Here is a 22,532-nt window from a genome sequence, read left to right on the forward strand (position 1 = left end):
AAAGCCATGAATACACAGACAAGAGACTGACAGACCAAAGGCTCAGTTGGCTGAAAATGGAGCTCTGTAGAGTGCTTTTAAGTGCACAACACACAGCAACAAAAAAAAGAGACATTTTCAGGGCTAATTGAAGTGAAGTGTCAGGTAAGAAATTTGTTGGTGGAGTGGAAACATGAATAATGGATGTGACACCTGCCTAAATAGCACCTTCCCCTTTAGTAGAGATGGAAAGGGATAGAAAGAGACTCACTGAGGAAATAAACAGATACATGATCCTTTTTTTCCTATTGCAGGTACTCTCACACATTATGTAATAAATTATGGTAATGATCAAACACAAGAGATCACAGGTGAACAAATTATTTTTAGTAGTTTTCAGTGTCTGGCTCAAATATTTGAATGCTTTCATTATTTTGTACCTGGGGGGAAAACTCAAGCAGATGAAAATGAAATGAGCTGTATGTAAGTAATACAAATCTATTTTTGAACTAATGGTGTGGGATAATATTTATTGGCGAATTCCTGTTGCTTTACCAAGGACAGATGCACCTAATCATTTGTCTTTTAGAAGAGTGACAGACCACCGCATTTTAATATCCTTTTCAGAGCTCTGTCGTGATTTCAGATCAGTGAGCTGGGACTCATGGAATTCAGAAATTAACTTTTCATAATGTTCATATTCTTCAGCCTTTAGAAATAAAGAGACAACACAAAGAGATGGAAGAAAATGCCTTTGTGGATGGTAACCAGGGAAACGGTATCTGCTTCAACAAATATAAAGCATATTTTATTGAATGATGAGAAAGCAACAAGGAATCAGATCCATTTGTTGAAATAGCACATCTGATATTCATTCACTGCAGTTTATGTGTCGGAAATAAAGGTTATTTAATGGGATCTATAACCTTTATTAAGTGAAAGTCAATAAATCCAGGTCTTGTACAGATTTTCTGTGTTTTGCATTGACTCTCTACATAATAAATTGACTGCAGTAAGTAAAAATATTGAAGCAGACCACAGCTGCGTGGTTTATTGCTTTAGAAAGCCATTCAATAAAACAGGTTAGTCATACATACACAGTTGATATTCTTTATTCTCACATGACAGAACACATTTACATGCAGAGGACAGGAAGGATACTTATAAATAAATTTAGAAGAAGAAAACAATTTTTTCTACAGTAAATAGTTGTTTAGGGATAATTTTAGAATTAACAGAATGATCTCATGAATCATTTTGTTTCTCAAGTCAAGTCTGCTTTATTGTCAATTCTTCCACATGTACAGTACATACATACAGAGAATTTAAATTGCGTTACTCTCAGACCCTTGGTGCATACAGATAACACTAACACGAGAAGTTTCTGACACAAAACTCATATTCTATGGTGCTCTGTGGGTTATGATTAATCTGGATCTGATTTGGATTCATAGTCTCAATAGTTACAGTTGCATCAGCTGTGTTTATTTGTTATAACATTTCTGCTCTTGAACAGCTTTTGAGTTATATTCTGATTTGGCAGGGATAGTGTATTAAATTGGCACGAGAAGATACAACTGATGCACAGGTAGATCCAAAATGAGAAATATTGCCAGATTTCCTCATTTTCTGAATTGCATATGAGATGGAAACTTTCAGAAAGAAACTATCACAAAATAAACAGTGTATAGATTATAAAGTGTGTTTCAAAACAGCATTCCGGTCAAGAGGAATCAGAAAACGTTTGCTCTCATTCTAACTGCAATGTCATTAAGTGTTATTTCCCTGCAGATATCAAGCAATTAATTTTTCAATTATTATCAAAGCATTCTTTTACAATAATTTTTGATATTATATAGCTTGATTAATGAGAAAGATTCTCTAGGTTTTAAATTTCATTCAAGAACAATGTAATTGATAAGTGTTTGACTCCCATCTATTGCTCAACTGTCATTTGATTGAATTTTTAACTACTCTACAGAACTTTAATAAGTTAATGCAATATAATTGTGTGACAATCACAAAATTGATTCCCAATGATGTACCCATATTATTACAAGCACAGATTGCCTACCCAGAACTTTGACTGGAACATGACCGTGAATGTGCAATTCAAAGACATATTCTTATATTCAATTATGTATTATTATTATAATTTTTATTTTATTTTTTTGCAAAGCATTCTTCACAACGTTGTTTAGCTGTTGTCTTATGCAAATCTGCCCCCTGGTGTACAAACATGGGAAATACATTGCCTGAGGATTAAAGATTCTCTGTTGGTCAAGAACAAACACAGCACAGCACAGCAAGCAGTCGATATGTACAGTTCAGTATACATTATTATATACAGTGAAGGCACGTATAGCTGACACTGCTAAAGCACAAAGCTGAAGACAGAAGGCAAGTACATATTAAGTAACACAACATAATACTACAACAAAGGACTTGAATTTGTGCATTATGCAGCATATTTTGTAACTAATTATGTACAATATTTAATATAGTGCAGCAATATTTAATACAGTTATTATAATTAGTGGTTTACAATAATTTATGTTTGTCTGAGTTTCAGTGACCAGAAAGACTAGTTGTCACATTTTTTACATAAATACAGTGACTAAATCTCTATAGGTTAATGTTTGAAAGTCAATTTATATGTAAGTTGTTACTGTAAATGTGTAAACTATGTTCTTATAATAACACATATTTTAGATGTTTGTTATATGTTGAATATTGTCTACGTTACATTATTGTCTAGGCTACACTATGTCATGCCATTGTGTAAATGTAATGTAAATCAGCCTCTATATGCTGTTGTGGATTAGTTCCCTTCCCATGTAGTTATTACCTGTTGTCTCCTTTTTGTCCTGGTGAGGGCAGACTAGACAGCAAAACAACAGACAGACAGACAGACAGACCCTCCATTATATCAAACAATATCAAAGACTTAAACGCATGCTATGTTGGAAGTACACTTACATAGGATATATTTACCATGAAATGGTATTAATATTAATATATACACTCAGGAAAGAAAAGTATAAAAGTTGTCACTGGGGTGTTACCCTTTCAAAATGTACTAATATGTATTCAGGTACTATTATGGACCTTTAATGTGTGCACCCTTTAGAGGTAAATTGAGTCAAATGGGGTAAATTTGAAAGGGTACCACATCAGAGACAGGTTTTGTAATTTTTTTCTAAGAGCGTAAAGGTATACTTTCTGTTTTTATCCCTCTGAATCCATATAAAGATCTCTCAGGGTATGAATGGTTATAGATCATATGGTCAAATACATCAACATTAAAAGACCTTGACAAACTCTGAAACGCGTCCAATCGGAAGCATAATTAGATCATTTAATTGACAGCTAGATTCAGTGCAGGGATGGGACCTTGTGACCTGAGAGAATTAGGCATTGGCATCCCTTTACCTGACTGTCTGACACAGCGTGACAGGCTGATTAAGACCAATTTTACCCATGTGGTCACATTTGCCACTCGCTTTTCAGGTGTAGCCATCACATCTGTGTACAAGCTTTGATTTCTGGACTATATGCCGCATGCTACAATTGGTGTGAAGGGTTTCATTAATTTATAGGCAAACATCCTGAGAAAGATTCAGAATCTTTCATTTTATATCATGAAACGGCCAGTTGATGTCATATTCGACTAAAACGGGATCCTTGGAAAATCTAATCTAGCTCCAGAGCCTCCATCAGCACAAATTAGTCATGATTAAAGGTTAACAGCTAACGAAGGACAGATCAAATCACTTGGCAACACAGCAGAATATAACACACTATGACATGATGAATTAATTCTGATTCGGATTACTCACAGAGAGGTGTTATGCTATACCTCTGCTCTGACAGCCAATAAGCATTCTGACATTTCAAGCAGAATGGTAGCCTATATGATGAATTCATTACTGCCAAAAGTCATTTGTTTTCATTTGTTCACACTTTCCATGACAGAGATGATCTGTTTTGGCTTAGTGCACCAAAAGATGTTAATTCAATATCTTCATTGATCAATGAAGACAGATTACAGAATTTGAAGCCACCTTGCTCTGTAGTTGATTTGGTAGCCTACCGAAATATGTAAATGTGTTTATATAGCCTTAGGGATAGTTCACCCAAAAATGAAAATTCTGTCATCATTTACTCACCCCTCATGTTGTTCCAAACTTGTATGAATATTTTGCAGAATGTTGGTAACCAAACAGTTGCTGGTAGCCATTGACTTCCATAATATTTTTTCCCCATACTATGTAAGTCAATGGCTACCATCAACTGTTTGGTTACCAACATTTTTCAAAATATCTTCTAGCGATAATATTGATTATCTTTCTTACCTTTTTATAATCTGAAGAACCTTATTTCACCACAAAGAACCGTTTGTGAAACAGAAAGGTTCTTCAGATATTAAAGGTTCTTTATGGAACCATGTAGACAAAAAAAGATTCTTCTATGGCATTGTTAAGCACCTATATTTTAAAGAGTAAAATATACATACATACATACATATATACAGTGTACACACACACACACACACATATATATATATTAGTGCTGTCAAACGATTAATCGCGATTAATCGCTTCCAAAATAAAAGTTTTTGTTTACATATTATATGTATGTGTGCTGTGTATATTTATTATAAACATATAAATACACACATATATACTAAATGTGTGTGTATTTATATATACACCATAAATATACACAGAACACACACATATATTATGCATAGACGATATTATGCAAACAAAAACTTTTATTTTGGATGAGATTAATCATGTTTAAGTTTTTGTGCATAAAAAGTGCCTTTAAACAAACACATGCCTGCTCTCACCCATATACTTACATACATACTACATAAACATATGAAAGCATGTGTTTTACACACACACACACACACACACACACACACACAAACACACATCCTTCACAGCATTTCACCTTGTCACATATCTTTACAGGCTTATTTTATAAAATTATATGATGATACCTCCTGCAATAAGCTATCAGTGTAATCAATACACATACATTGTCATTGCTCTCTCCCTTTAAGTTACTCTCTTTCTCACTCCCTCCTTTTCTCTATCTTGTTAAAGCACAGCAGAGTCGCTGGCATACATCCAGCTCTCTCAGTGTGCCCAGACTGCCGCTGGGATTAACGCAGTAACCTTCAAGGAAATGTATTCCGGTGTCATTGGCCGGACTCCGTGCCTCTGTTTGCAGACAGAATACAGAGGTGCCCATTCTAGGCTTCATGGGAACTCCCACCATCCTTTGCATCTGTGCCTTCACCCACCACCAACCAATTATGTGCGAAAACAAAAAACGGGGGGTAGAAAAGAGGCAGTGCACCCTCTGAGGAATGAGTCTCTTCATTTCAATATCAGAGCCAGAGGATGAGCATGTTGGCACATTGAGACCAGGAGGCCAGCATTCAGTATTCTGTCTTCAGTCTCTCCGCTGAAACATTATCTCAGTCAACCAGATCACTAAATGCTGATTTAAACTCTTCATATACTGCCATCAGCTTTATATTGAAAGTGTGACATGAGTGTCATGATAAAATTAAATGTTATTATTTTATTTTATTAATTTGGTGTCATTTATTAGTGATAGGATGAATCTCTCTCTCTCTCTCTCTCTCTCTCTCTCTCTCTCTCTCTCTTTCTTAAGACCTATATATCATTAACATTTTGGAATCTTTACAACATCTTGTATTACTTAATTACTTTGTTTTTGGCAACACCAACTGCTAAACAGAAGAGAGATTTATGATATTCTGACAACATTTAAATCAGAAAAGCATGCAGCAAAATTGGACTTGGAACAGAACCACCTTCATCCCTAAAGCATTTATGCATCAAATATTCATTTCTTGGCATTCATGAGATATTACTCTGAATAACTAGACACAAAGCAATAAACACAAGTGGTGTATCAGGGGATTTGACAGACAACAATTACATCAAATTGACTTTAATTAAAAACTGATGAAAATGTCATGTGATGCCTACAACCTCGGATTCAGATATATAAGTGCATGCTTGTGATTTACCAGAGATGTGAAAGCTATCTGACCTCAAAACAAAATATGAAAAATAAATATTTTAGAGTACTCATATTATAAATATTCAAATGCCAAAAGGGCCAAACATATTTTTTAACTTACTCTATTACTTACTATTCTTATTTATTTTAATTTGCAAATGCCATATACATTTTTGCCATATATACATATATTTGTATATTTTTTTCCAATGTTTTGCGCAACATTTACATCTGTGCATTTCATTGTGAAAACATCATGCTTGTCAATAAATTTGAATACATTTTATTCAATACTGTGGTGCTATGGAAATGACTTGTGTGTCTGAATGTCATTGCTGTGAAACACCATCGCCCGCATCCCTCCCATTTCCCCTGTCCCACCCCTCACAGGCCAGACACTGTTCTATCTATTTGCACACTGTCAGTCTCAAAAGCAAGTGGCCCTCTCCTCTCCTCTCCTCCTGGGCAAGTCCCTCCTGAGAGGCGGCCATTCCTGCCTGCTGGGATACTGACAGTTAACCTTTCGCTCAGAGATTTCTGGGAGCTCTGCCAGATTTTCCCACCCTGAATAGCTTTTTAAGAAAAGCTGCAAACTTAACAGATCACACATCCCGGGCAGTGCACTTCCTCTGCTATATTAGCTAACCTACAGAGATAATGAGCCTGTTAGCAACCTCTGCTGGAGTGAACCAAGCTGATGACCTCCCCATCCTCTTTTATTCTTATGTGCAGTGTATTGCTCTTCTTTAAAGTTCCAAATACCCCCACCAAGGCATTCCATAAGTTTGAGCTCATCATAGTTGGCATTAACTAGAAACTAGTTACATGAAACAATATTAAACTTGAGAAAAGGTATTGCACATTTTGTAATACTGAAAAAGTAACGCACCATACTTTCTCTGCTCCTGCTGTTCACCTCCTGCAGACAGCATCAGTACAATGGCATTAGTATGCCAATGGACACATGAATGGATATCCTGTCATACATGACATACATCATAAGACATCTCTGAACTTTTGATCCCCTCCAAGTCTTGATAGATCTATTGTGAAGCCATAGATTTAGGGAACAATGGTGTTTGACGCAGGGAATCTGGGGTACAGTACTGGTGTCTGTAGCCCAATCTGGTAATTAAGTGGGGTTAAAGCCAGGAGGGGCTCAGCGGGGGCGACGCCTGGTAGGGGTGCTTGAGTCACTGCAGGGTATATAGGAGATCACAGAAAGACAGAGACAGACACCCCACCAGGAGACCAGGCTGGCTTCTGACATGCCAGGAGTGCAGAGGTGTCACCATTCGTGTGTGCAGATTTGAGACTGTCTCTCTAATTCATGAGGCCAAATGAAAAGAGTTCCAGCACGAATAGAATAGAATAGAGTAGAATAGAAGTAGGTATAGGAGTAGGTATAAATAAATAAATAAATAAATAAATATCTGTGCACAATTCTAGATATTTGGTCTTACCATTGAAAATGTTAAAATATTGTTAAAAAACAGGATAATGAATCTATACTAATTACTAATTCTTGCAGAGCTGTCTTCCCTTTCTCACAATACAGCTGTGAGAAACTACATAGAATGAGCTTCAAAATAATTAATTCAAATAAATTAAAGAGATTACTATCCATAGCAATTATGAGCCATTAGGTCAGTTTAGCAATGTTGTTTCTCGAAATTCTCAGTTTGCCCTAATGATAACTAGCCAAGCATTATTATTATTTTTTAATACATTAATTATAATGAGTTGATCAGAGCCGTTTTCTCTTTCTTTTTAAGTGACACTTAAGTTTTAAGTTCACATTTGTCACCACACAAAGATCTTTAAAAAAAAATATGATGGCAAATTAGTGTCTTTCATTTTCTCTTTTTTTATTATTAATTGCTTTTCTGCACAGACACACATATATTAAAATTAATCTGATTAGATATGAAAATGTTCTCTTTTTCTTAAAAAAAAAATGAAAAAAATTTAAACATCACAAGGAAAAACTATACAGGGTCTTCAGGTTCAACAGATTTTGAAAATTAAATTAAGGGCTTGCTCCCCAAAGAAATTGAGATCATATCATTAGGACTATTATACTTTAATAATATGACATTAATTGAAAACCAAAGAGTGACCTGCTGGAACAGACTTTTTCTCAGCAGTGCCTTTAACTAAAATGCCCCTTGGGTTGATTTACAGTAGTACTTACATTGGGAGCTAATAAGTAGAGTTAAATGAAAAAACGGGGCAACGTTTTTAATTAGGCCAGTCATCCCTAAGAACAACATACTTCAAGTTGATGAGTGAGATTATCATACCCAGACTGCAAGGTATTATGCTGGTTTTGACCTACAAAAATGACTCCATGTAAGGTCAAGGTCAAGAATCATAATGTCCTGCTGAGTGTCAAAATTAGGATTATTTGGAAAAGAGTCACACAGAAAAGAAATCATTGTCAGAGAAGACCATCTGGAGCAACTTGTCCTAATTCGATACACAATTAAAATCAAAAGCTATTTAATCAATCTAAAACTATTTTAAACAGCATTTTGCTAATTATTATGCATGTAAGCTTTAATTAGTTCATATTAATTGAGGAGCTATGGAATATTTGTTCTTGTAAAAAAAAAATCATTTGCCACAATGCAGGATAATTTAAAAGTAATAAATGAAGGCAAAATAAATAACAAAAATTGTGGAAAAACATAGGCTATAGGATAAGAAACGGTTAAAAGAACTATACTTTCCTTAACACAAATTTTAAAGTCTTGACACTAATTTAAAAAAAAAAACAATTATGTAAAAACCAACATATATTTAACAATGCAAGAATTCTTTCTACACTAATAATTAGAACATTAGGCAACATTTTGGAGTTTTTTTTTTTTTTTTTTTTTCAGTAAAACATTTGCAGAGGGCTATTACCCAAATCCTCAATTGAGAGGGTTCTTAAAGAGCTTAAGGGCCTTGCGTCTCATAAGAGAGCAGTCTAAAGAGCGCGTTCAGCTCCGCTGAGCCTTTAATAAGTAAGATACATCCCTGTCCCTCAGTGCACCTCTTCTTAGCTCACATTTCAGTCATGCCTTGAGCGGGTGGCACTACCGAAAGTAGGGTGAAAAGGTCTCCTTTTCTTTGTACACAGCTGAATTTCAATGTCCTTCCAAAATTTATAAAACAAAGTAGTATAGCTAGGCCACCGATCTCATGCGAGAAAGACGAATTCGAATGTTTTTGTGCTATTATTTTCAACCGTCCACATTTAAATTTCAATTTCAGTTCGAATTTTCAAAACGTTCTAGTGTAACATTTTGTATTGACACAAAGACGCAACATTTGTCCAAGTTTGACATTTTTTGACACCATGTAAATCTAACAGGTGAAATTCACAGAAATAGGTCTGCCTTTATAATTCCACGACTATTACAAGCAGATCATTTACTTTAATTGCCTAATAGTGCTCTCAAATATGTACTTTTTTTCTGGACGGAAAACAAAAAAACAGAAACGAAGTCAGATTCAGAACGCAGCATACTTTGAGAGTTGGGGTTTTACAGATGAGAACATCGACCCATATGGTCGTGAACCACCAATGAACATGGCTACATCCCTAAATGCACAATGTCAGTTTAAAACAAAGGAAAATGAAACCGACGCACCGCTGATGCGTTTCCCTGCAGCTGGCAAATATCATGCTCAAGTCACTGAAGTTACGCTGTCTAATCACGCTAATTAGGTTGAAAACCAAACTTTAAATCCTTGCTTTTTTAAAGCTAACTTTCTATCAAAAGTTACAATTTATAAACGTTCAGTAAAATGGAAGAAATGTGGAGTAGCTACTGAAATAAATTTTTGGAAAAACGGAAGAGATGGTTTAGTCAATTTGAGTTAATAAATGTTTGACTAGAACAGAAAAGGGCTTTTCAGTCTGATGTCATATGTGAATATTTTTTATATACGAATTAAAAACATTCTGTGATGAAATTTTGAAATACATCTACACAAAGATAACCACACATCTATGTTCTGGTTCTTTAAGAGCCCAGAATTCAGTTTTCGGAAGAATGAATAACGTTGCTATAAATATAACATTATGCAAAACATTTTAAATCTCTAAAGAATCAAGACAATCAAGAGCTCAAAAACTTGAAAAATAATTCTTGATTTGAACCTGATTCATTGGTGAAGACAAAGCGCAGCAAAATAATAATAATATTAAAAAACGCGGAAAACTGAAAACCAAAACTTTACAAAGTTGACTTTTATGAATTCCCATGATAAAACAAACATAAGATCTGCGTAGCTGTCTTCTTTTGGATGAATAAATCAGTGATGTGGAACTTTTACGACAAGACCTGTCATCAACATTGTTTTACAGGGTTATTTATTTTACATCTGAGTGATAAGTTTAATTTCACTCGCAAGCTTAATATCCAATTTAAATGCATATATGGCAGGCCTATTACAAGTGACACCGTTTTGCATACACTTTAAACATTAGCTGTAATGAGGTTTGGGGATCTCGGAAAATTTGATAAAAGTTTTAATAAAGATTAATCGTGAAGGAGATGAAAATGTATTTTTTTTTACCTTGTAATTTTGGACAGGTAATCAAGATAGCGTTGGCTTCATATCTCTGAGGAATTATTTAAAGGAAGGACCAGAAGAAATTATTAAACTCACCCAGATAACAAATATCACAAATATCACAAGGAAAATAATTATTGGTTTGCCGTCGATTTTCGTTTTGCCTGTTTGCTGCATGCTGTAAGATTCCTTCCCAAGAGATGCCCATGTTTTAGTATTGTTATTATTAATTTATTAAAACTTCAACATCAAGAGACGTAACTGAGGATAAGGCCAGCACTGTCTTAACGCAGGACTGCAGCTAAATAGCACATTATCTGATTCATAATAATAATAATCCTAACGACATACAACTGTTATTCTGTCCTGAATTGTGTAAGTGCTTGTGCGTGTTTTCTCAGCCCTTCACTCGTGGCACAGGGGTCCTTTACACCACAGCAGACATGGTTTATCTGTCAAAGTTGAAGAAAAATTCAGACCAAAATGGCTGAATAGAGCTCCTCCAGCCATGCAGCAGTTTTTTTTTTTTTTTTACTACTGGGATTAATGGTGGTTTGTGATGTCACAGTGCAACATCCAATTAAAGGCTCGTCCCAAATGACATTCTAACACTGCCAAACCTTGCATGGCATTCATACACTCAGGTAAACTAGGTGAAATATTACTTTACTGCTGTTGTTTTACTTTTTATTGCATAAAAAGTCCAATTCACGATATAAAAATAATTATATAATCATTATATTACCCATATATTATATTATTTTGTTCGATATAATGATTACAGTGTGTGGGCTCAACATCATTACACGCCGAGCACAAGAGCTGCATATTAACCACCATCAAAAAGCAAACTTTCAACAAGAGTTGAACATTAAAATGTAATTAGCCTAATTAAGGATATAAAGTCACAAATAGCGAATATTCTACAGCATTTTGAATGTGGTGCTTTAAAAAAAAATGTTAATGTTGTTTTGTTAAAGTTAACAGCATTTGAATTATTACGTCAAATAGTTTTCTCAGTGGGATATATCTCTTCAATGACATCATGAATAGGCTAATGTAATCTACAGTTCAAGTACACTGAGCCCTAAGCCATGACCTATCCCTATTAAAATAGTTTCTCTTACTGTAATGGGCGTAAATACATTAATATTTTGCCAATTTAGTTTAAAAAAAAAATAAGAAAATGCATTTCACCCCTCTTCATAGGCTACGAGTCGCACAAGAGTTGTTTCAACTTTTTTTTTTTTTTTTTTTGCTTTAACAACTAACCAATTAAAAACATGAAAAAATGCATAGGAAAAACTTACGCACTTTTGAAGCTACTCAGTCGGTTTGTTCAGGTGGTCTCTATAGATGAAATCGAAATGTTTGTCAGAGGCTTCGTGTCATAGAATGGCACTGGTGTGATGTTGTATGAATGACATGACCATGTCATTTCCTCCCCATTGAGACTCGCTGAGTCTTTCACCGATATTATTAGCATCTGGGTCAGTCATTATTGTAGTCTATACAGAACAAAACGAATGAGGGGGTGAAGGAGACAGAGCATTTCCGCATTTCCTCTCCTTGTGAGCATTTCTGAATATTTGATCTGAAATACATTAATATAGATGTTCGAGCTGCAGAAGGAGTCTATAGCAAGATGCATATGTATCACGCTTGACAGTCAAGAGCAATGGCTTTTGAGATCAAATGAGTGTCAAGACGAATAGTGAAAATCCGAAAACATGTGTTACAATGGAGCTTCATGTAAATGTCACATATTTTTATGACTTTAAACTTGAGTAATAGAGAACGTAACAAAAACACAGCTTTTGACTGGCTGGAACTTTCTATTTTATGTGCTCACAAAGCGTTGACGCTATTGTGCAGCAGTCGGTTATGCCTGACCTCAGATTCACAATGACAAACTTTTACAAAACAATAACGAGAAAGGATTTCGGGGCGCTCAGTTTTACTCTTACGCTCTTTTCACGCTTCCCTTTCTCTATGTCTTGCTCTTTATTTCTCAAAAAAGCATGCACACGATTTTTTTTACAAAAGAAAAAAAAAATCAAAATCGAAAAGATTCTGAGGGGAAACAAAGGGCGATACTGGCACAGACAATGGTGAAGAGAAAAAAAAACATTTTAGTTTCAAAAACTATAAAATTATTTTGAGGACAGAACCGTACAAGGCTAGCCTATAGGCTATATATATATATATATATATATATATATTATATATATATATATATATATATATATATATACTATACCTATACTTCCATTGTTCCGGATGTCCATAGGCATTTTTTTCTTCTAAAGTGTAAATATTTTGGAAATAGGCTAATATGTATTTTTTAATGTATACTTACTTTTGCCAATCAGATTACAATTTATGGATGCTGTTGATTAGAGAGAGAGAGAGAGAAAGAGAGAGAGAGAGAGAGAGAGAGAGAAACCGAACTCATGGTAAAGAAGTTAATTTCATGTAGTGTTTACCTTTTATCTGACTTGTTACACATATAGGCAAATCCACAAGAAAAGGTGTGTTGCAACAAACACACATGAAAGAGATTAAAATTTATTTTCATATAAATTGCAAATGGTCCCACAATTTCAGCTAACCTGAAATTGTGGGACCATTTACAATATATATGAAAATAAATTGTAATCTCTTTCATGTGTGATAACCGTGAATTGAATTTCAGCTAACCTGAAATTGTGATCATAAAATGTCAAGAACTTTGTATATCTTTAAGGCATGTTGGGTCTTAAGGTCACTTGAGGAAGAAGGAAGGTTAGCATACATATGATATAAATATGATTATTAGGTAGAAATTTGTTTGATATAACTTTTCTTTGCTGGACAAAAAAAAGAAGCCTAAATCAAAACACCATACTGAGAACTCTGCGCAAAGAGATCGTTTTCGACATTACAGTGATGTAAAGTGAGATTTGGAGAACTGAATGAATAGCATCCGAAATAGTCTACACCTGTTGCACAGACAAGTCGCTTATATGTGAGGGAGCATAACAGCTGTCCCATCGCGCGAGGCTTAGAACTTTATTACCTTTACTTTATTACCACTTAAGATTGCATAATTTGCATATTATATATATATATATATATATATATATATATATATATATATATATATATATATATATATATATATATATATATGCAAATAATGTCATAGGACAGATTCAAAAGCCCCAACTTATAGCCTACAAAAACATTAAAACCTAAAGAATTGGAACTTCACAACATAATGTTGATAGGAATATGTATCACTGCTCCACAGTCTCAAACAGGAAATGGTCAGTAACCTTTATCCTCATCCTCTGAGTCCCTCAAGGTTTCCCCCCTATTTCTTCAGTTTGTTTTCAAAAGGGCAACAGGAAGCTGGGGGATCCCGTGTGACCCCAGCATTGTTCCAGGCCCGATATCACATCCATTGACTGGGTCACATCTGTGCTGATCTGAGCTCTATGATCTGTGAGCTGGCAAAAGCTCTTGCACGCATTCACAAATCCCTCTTTGCTTCTGCGCGAGACCTTTTGTAATGGAGAAAACAGAAATGACAAAAAGTTTCAGAAAACCCACAAACAAGCTGCATTCCAAATAAATAATGCTGACCAGTGCTAATACTACAAGAACTAGAAATTCTAGAATAGGCTTACTAGAACTAGAAATAGGCCTACTCTACAAGAACTAGAACATGTCTGTTCGACTTTTAATATAGGTCGTGAGCCATTATTATTTAGATTATAATGAAGACACATGTAACATATAATGATAAGGATTCAAAGTATTTTCATAAAAACACTTATTCTGAACTTGAGCAGTTGCATTTAAGCGCAAGCTTTTGTTTCCTGTTTTGTTAAATGGTTGATTATTAGCGGGCTGCATACCACCAAAAGGAAGCCAACGTGATTCAAGAGTGTTAATCCTCAAGGATTTCTCTAGGATAAAAACGCTGCATCAAATTACACCGAGCCGCAATATGACAGCTTTTAAAAGTTTTGTGTTTCTTTGTCGTTTCTTTGTTATGACTGGTTTGGGAATGTCAAATGTGGGCACACGGTCTTTTAGAAACATTTTAGGCTTACATTTTTACTTTACCATTACTTTATAATTAAGACTTTTACTTTGTAAGGAAAACTTAAATGTTATTATTATTATTTTTTCAGTTTTGCCCTGTCGTTATACAAAACAAAAATAACTTTAATGTCATGTTATAGACATTATATTAAACTCTCATTTACAAAATAGTAAACTGAGAAAAAAAAAACCTCACTCACTGTTTTTATTTTTGTCAACTTTTGAAAATATTTTGAAACAAGAATTATAGGTGGCATTGCACTGGCTTGTATTCAGGAACTGGAGAGATTAGCCTATAGGCGTTTGATTGCAGTAAGCTATAGTTATATCACTTATAACACTAATGCACATAACAATGTTATTATCACTAAATATTTTTTTTTCCAAACATGCCTTTATAGGTAGATCATAGCTTAATAGACTCTTTGTGTAGCCTACAGAATCTATGGTGCTAATTTTAACAAACCAATGCTATAGCCTATGAAAGAGCCCTTTATTTAAAGCAAATACATACTTTGCTAGCGCCATAACAGGTCTCTGCAATAGTTAAAATGTGTTTAAAAAGTTTATTATGATAGATATTAAATACTTGAGAATACTATAGACTAATTGCAGAGCCTTTTAGTAGGCTATAGCCATATAAGTGTCCAAGCATTACGAGCGCAATTATAAATAGTAGGTACAATGACCACATGTACACACAAATAAACAGAAATGAAATACTTGCACTTTGATAAAAAACTTAAAAAAAAGATGACCTCAAATAATGATCACCTTGTAAGCTACACTGAACATTCAGACGTGCCACCAGTAACAAGTTCAGCGATTTTAAACAAGTATTAGGCTTTTTTTGTCAATATTCCATTCAAAAACTGCGTAGGCCTACTGCATAGCTATATTTTCATAAATGTGTCTGTTACCACAAGAATGGTTGTGTCCTGTAACTGGCATATGTCTGTCTATTTTAAACAACGACTTTGGATATGCAGACAGATTTATCGAAACTTACGGTCATTAAATAAAACCGAAGATCCCTCAGTAAATTCGAAAATGAAAACGAAATCTTGACTTTATTATTCCACGATTTTCCAGGGACGAAAAAGTGAGCACAAGAGTGAGTTACGTTAGCTCTGCTAATACTCTATAGCCAAATCGGTATCATGGGCCATGCGTACCCTCTTAGTTAGCCCATCTAATTTGCACCAAGGCCAAAAACCTGTACTGAAACTTTCCAGTAAGCTCACTTCTAAAGTGGTCGTTTGTTTCATTTTGACGCTCCAGGACGCCATGTACGCTTCAAAGATCACTGGTGGTTTGCTTCGCTGGTTTCCTTTAAAGCGCCACAGCCACGTCATCGACTCCTATTTAAAACTACTGGAGTGAACTGCTTTTCTCACAATAAGTCTTTGGGAACTGTTATAACGATAGCCTACAATAAAGCGACTGATTTAACGAAATATTTCTGGAAACAAATAGGCTATATTCACATCACAACACAATAAGCCAGACCAACAGGGATACAGCATAGCCTTCTAACGTTTCAAATGATGGCGGTTTGTTTTAGCCTATATTTAGGCCTATAACGATCAACGCAATGCATGTAAAACATTAAAAACTGACATGGAAACGGATGGGAAAAGAAAACAGTTGTTTTGAGTGATGCTCCATAGAGAGTTGCCGTGCGTAATTAGTTAGTTCATTATCGTATGCAGGCCTACACTGGTGTAGACTTAAATTATTGATTTTACCGTAAAAAAAAAAGCACAGCAATGCTTACTGTGGAATAAGAAGGCTACGAAATTGGAAAGTGTGTGTGTGACCTACCACCGAATTACTTGTAAAAATGAACACACCCCTCCCCCAGTGCGATTTATAAATGATTTAGTTTTCCGAGTCTACTCAAAAAGACAGCGGTTCCACATACAGACAAATAACCAAATGTGTTTGTCAAATAATTTGTTGATCTTTTCAGTAGGCTAGTTAGTGATTTGAAAAGGCAAATTATTGGGATGCTGAAGACTTAAGCTAATAGAGTACTATCGCTTTAAGTATTGAAAATAAGGCGAGGTTGGGTGCTGTCATTTACTCGAGAGTCACTGGGTCATGTGATAAAATTTCGCTCCATTTATTGGTCAAAGGCACGTGTCTAGGATACCGGACTGCGACGTCACCCGGGGGACTCGTATTAAAAATAAGAACAAAAATCCGTAGTGAAAGTATTCTAGAGCCAGTTTGCGTTTCCTTATTTACTAGAGCAGGTCTACTGCTTTGATACTGCACAGATTAAATTTGCCTGTATGTTTTACAAAGTAGATATAAAGACAATTGCAAGGGGCACACTGTGGAATTAATTTCTAAAACTATGTTTTTTCTTTTTACGCGCACAAGGCGGTTTCGTCGTTTTTAACCGACAAAAGAATCAGGGAAAAAAGGATTTGTCCTTTTTTCCTGTTTGTTTCTCTTTGCAGAAACTAAGAAATAAGGAAAATATACCACAAAAACTGGAACACAAACATACGTGTGTGCGCGAGAGTGAAAGGGGTTAAAAAGAACATTTGGAGAGTTCCACTATGGAAGAAAATGATCGTAGCAACAGAGATGTGGAGCGCCAGGATTCGGGCGATGAGTCCAATAGGGCTATTCTGCCCCTGTTGCAGGCTCCTGGAAACCTACTCCCTCACAGAATCACCAACTTTTACATCGACAACATTTTGAGACCAGACTTTGGTCGCAGGAAAGAAGGAACCAGGCGCGACGAAATTAATATAGTTGAAAGAGAGAACCGCTGTCCATCGGCTCCCGGATCAGGGCAGGTAGGAGCTCCAGTGTCAGGGGAAGGAACCTCGAGCCCTCACCCAGTAAGCGCGTCTAAAAAAACTGATATTACTGCGGACGCACCTCTGAAAACCCGCGCAGAGACTGGAGATCAATGTCTAAGCTCAGATTCGGATTGCTCGCAAAGTAACGCTGCGCAGACGAACAAACCAATGCTTTGGCCGGCTTGGGTTTATTGCACAAGATATTCAGACAGACCTTCATCAGGTAAGAATTTATTTTCTCTTCGAAGTTCAATTTATGTACTCAAATATTACCTGTTATTAACGTGCACGTGTGTTTTGACTCGAATGTGAGCAAATAAAACACGAAACTACAGAAATGTGTCGATGGAAAGGGGCACGAAAACGAAGAACAAATGTTCTTCATGAATGTGAAACGACCCGCCAAGAGTCAGGGAGTTTTCTTTTATGGAGTCTGTCCTCTTAAATTAAAAGGAATAACTACGACGATTTCATTATTATTATTATTAGGCTATTATTATTCATTTAAATCTAATATTTACAAATATTTCAATATATAAAATAGTCTACTACTGCTGTATGATAGACTATGTGTAGAATTATTAATAATAGGCTACTTGTTATTGTTGTTTTATTATTGTTTTGACCATCATAATCAGAACTATTATTATTATCATTATTATTATATATTATTTTAGAGGCGTAGTAGCCTATTATGCCTAATAAGAAACCCCCCCCAAAAAACTATGTTTCGTTTACGGTGCAATGTGACCCTTCGTTTATGTCTGATTTGACATTTCTTAAGTTGTTGAAGAAAAAGAAGAACTGATAAAAATTGTACAATTTTATGAATGGTAATTATGGTACATTTTTGCCTTTATTTCCTAAAAAAGGAACGGGTAGTTTTGCGCCATTGTTACTTCGATGTCTTTGTTGATATTTAATTAGCATATTTTTGACAATGGAGTTGGACGCACCACAGAAGCTAAATGCTAAATCAGATCTCTTCAAAACTAGCTTCTGAAATAAATATGCTATTCCTGCATACGATAGAAAAAAAACCCCGGACAATTTTAGACAATATTTCAGCATTTCTAATGAACTAATTTCAAATGAAGTTCAAATTGCGCACAAAAAGGCCTTCCGAAAAAGTGCAACGCAAGTTTTTTTTTTTTTTTTGCACGACGAAACTTCTAAATAATATAACCTATTCTACAATAATCTTGCGAATACATCTTAAACACAATTCTAATATACACATATGTGAACATAATTTTACCAAAGTTTTTATACAATAAAGCACACACTACATTGTTAGCTAGCCTATAGGGATGAATATTTGGAAAGGTCACACTAACTTAAAAGATAGCCTATAACCCCCTTGATGTGAGTACGTTTATTGGTTCCTTAAATTGATTTTTCGATTAATCAACGTGAAAATATTAATAGTGTATTATAACAGCAGTCTACAATCGAAATCATACTCAGCTTAAGCTAAATAAAAGGTGTAAAAATAGGCTGCGAGCAAGGGCTCATCTCATAGGCTGCCGATCAATCTATTGTCAGCATTCAGACCACGCGGAACCTTTGGGTGCACTGGTGCAGGCTACCTAAGAATTAACTAAAAATAGAATATGCAGTGGGTACGTAGGCTATACTAGCATTGAACGACAGGTGCTACTCTTAGAGGAAGTTTACAAAAACGTTTTCTTATAAATGTAGTTCCTATGGTAACAGAAAGAGGGGAAAGCCTCTTTCACCCCTCCCTTTCTGGCAGTCACCCCCACCCCCACCACCACCACCACTACTACTACACCATGCATCCATAGTCAAGACTCCCTGCAACATTTGATCTGAAACAATCCTTGATCCGAGTTACTCTAAATGACACTGTTATTTACAAAGCATTATTATTGTATTATTTTTAATAGTGATATTAGCCCGTTAAGCAACTCTATTGAAAAAAGACTACTGATACAACATTAATAGGCTGTGTGCATTCACGGCACGTGCAAAATGTAATTTCTTTCGTTACTTTCTGAAATGCAGGACCAAGATCGCGCAAACCAAAGAAGAGCAATCCAAGCAAGGAAGACAAGCGTCCAAGAACAGCCTTCACAGCCGAGCAACTCCAGAGACTCAAGAACGAATTCCAGAATAACCGTTACCTGACGGAGCAGAGGAGACAAGCTCTGGCCCAGGAACTCGGCCTCAACGAGTCTCAAATCAAAATCTGGTTTCAGAACAAAAGAGCGAAGATTAAAAAAGCTACGGAGCAAAAACTCACTTGCATTGCACCTGATGGCACAGGGACTATACAATCACGCCACAGCAACAAAGGACGACAAATCAGACAGCGATTAACGTGAAGGACAGGACATCTGAAATGCAATAATTCTAAGCAAGGGCCAGTGTACAAAATACCAGCATTAAACGGATGAAAACTATATGTATGACATTTGATTCTGCAATATTGTGTGTATATATACACTTTACGTGTACAGTGGTGTAAAAACTTTTTCAATTAGTAGGCTATCACTGCTGTACACTTACTGAAACTTCAGATATAGCGCGCGAAGAAAAGGACGCTTCTTTATTTGAAAAAAAAAGGGGAGCGATTTGATTGACACTTGACGATGAGCCACAAGTGAACGTGTTAAATCCACGCTGAAGTCCAAAGATTTTTTCCTGCTGCATTCAGGCGACTGTGATTTAAAATAAATGGTAAAAATGTTTTATCTGATTTAGATGTTTGTTCGTTTTCATGCATAATTTTATTACTGGATGAATGTTTTACTTTATTGACTGGAGTTGTGTTACAGAGACATGGTATTTAAAAAAAGACAACATTACATATCATATCATGCTTACAATAATTCAGTATATTGTATTTAAAAGATCTATGGTCTAAAATACTATCCGCAAGGATGCTACCCATCCAATATCCTCACGTTTTCAGGAAATAGATCAGACATCTGAATGCATACGAGTCAGTAAACCTCAAAACTACAATTCTAATGCATACTTGACTTAAGTTGTTGTCTGTTGAATTTAGCTGGGAATGTACAATAAAAGTTCTCTCATCTTCTTTTTCCAAATGGATATCTGGTTTGTTTATTTTACAGAAGCATTTTCGTTTCATCCCCTATTTTTTTTCCTTCAGTATGAAATTACAATTGTTATTTAGCTGAAGAAGCAATTCTCTTAAAAGGTTATTTGAATATTAATTGATGTTTTAATAAAGTCTGAAATTGTCGTGTATTCTCCCCTTAAAAAAATACATATTGTGAAAAATGAGCATTACCACCACTGCCTCCAAAATATTGGCAAAACGTTTTGAAAATGAAAAAAAAAAGAGACTCAGATAATGATTAAGAAAAAAAGACCTGCCCACAAGTGTAATACATTAAGTAGAAAGACGAAAAAAAGAACTGAAACAAATCCATTGAAAGACAAATAATCGACAGTAGAGGCGTAAAAAGTAAACAGAAACGGTAAATATATATATATATATATATATATATATATATATATATATATATATATATATATATATATATATATATATATATATAGATGGTGAACTGTCCTTTTTATTGAATCAAATTCAGCTTATAAAAGTAGGCGGGTCACAGAGCACGAGGTTCTTTATCTAAAATTAAGGTAAAAAAAAAAAAAAACAATCTTGCTGGATGCAACAGTGATTACGCAGTCAAAATAGGTGGCCTTGATTCACATTCAGCTGGAAAGCACAAATAAAATTAACTTTGGCAAAACTTACTGTGTACATGGCGCAACATTTGAGAAAAATAAACCTCTTCGCAAAAAAAAAAAAAAAAAAAAAAAAAAGTTCATTAAATCTTACAGAAAAACATAAAATTAAAAATTCGTATTACGGTAGCAAAATTTGAATGCATAAAAACAGGGCCACACTGACAGATACTACTGCATGGGCTGCAGCAAAAACCAGTTTACAAAATTGGTGTATTTGGCAAAACTCAATCTATAATGATCAAAAATAATTTTTCTTTTATCATGGGACATGCTACACAACTGGTTTTGTCCCAAGGTTTATTTTGGCGTCTAACGTGATTTGGTTGCAACAACAACAAAAAAATGAATAGGCCTAAAAAAAAAAAAAAAAAAAAAAAAAAAAAAAACTAAACTATGCTGCAAAGCCAAATTTAGTCCAACTGTCAACACTTGGGGGAGTCCAAATGCTGCTAATGGCCTAGATGTAATTTCACTTGTAAAATTCCGAGCATTAAAAAAACCTTTAAAAACGGTGATATTTGTTTCAACTGTAGCCTACGTCTAATTTACACAAAAGTTATAACCAGAAATACGACTTATCACCTCTTAAATGTTAAATTTACCTAATTCGTCTAAAAAGTAAAAGTATGCAAATAGGCAGGCCTACTCTAAAATAAAATAAACGAGATAGGCTACTATCGACATTGAGCTAAACTTTGAAAATATGTTTAGTTGGCATTGTTGCACTCGTGACTCTTACCAGAAACTTTACACATGGGCTACTTCAGTGTTACCTGACGCCATGAAAACATTTCTAGAAAAGTCGTATTACTGAAAAGGTCCAACACAAAAGGCGAGATATCTCTGAGAACCATTCCCAGCATTGACCTGTTCCTCAATGCCAGAGAATCTCATCTGCATTTCTATTCTTGGCAGGCTTGTATGTGGAAGTAACGCCCAACGGTCACTGACTTGACGAGCCTCACTGGGAAGAAAAAGGCAGTTGCCGCTCAGACGCGCAGCGAGGCTCCTGAATGAAGTCTGTGGCCGGGAGACCCCGTTGAAGGTCAAAGCCTCCTGTCACAGCTGCAGGTGGCTCGTTTCACTTCGCCCACATTTCATCACCTCGGAATTCAGCACGGTTCTTAAAGGCATCTCATTAATTGGTTTCACTTCATACACTAACAGAACATTTCTGCAAGCGAAGTTGAGCTAAAACGGTCGGAGGAGATTCCTAGAAGTCACATCCAAAAATTCCCAAGAACTCTCGCT

The 22,532-nt window shown here is 35.3% G+C and overlaps 1 protein-coding gene across 1 annotated transcript; it reads left to right on the forward strand.

Moving 5' to 3' along the window:
* The first annotated feature begins 16,937 nt into the window (after positions 1–16,937).
* On the forward strand, positions 16,938–20,605 carry en2b (engrailed homeobox 2b). The gene is given in 3 exon segments (XM_042718371.1): positions 16,938–17,751; positions 19,557–19,779; positions 19,781–20,605. Coding segments are annotated over 3 exon segments (786 nt in total). The 5' UTR covers positions 16,938–17,279; the 3' UTR covers positions 19,872–20,605.
* The last annotated feature ends 1,927 nt before the right edge of the window (positions 20,606–22,532 follow it).

This window comes from Cyprinus carpio, chromosome B2 (genome assembly GCF_018340385.1).
Source record: "Cyprinus carpio isolate SPL01 chromosome B2, ASM1834038v1, whole genome shotgun sequence".
Classification (NCBI taxonomy): Eukaryota; Metazoa; Chordata; class Actinopteri; order Cypriniformes; family Cyprinidae; genus Cyprinus; species Cyprinus carpio.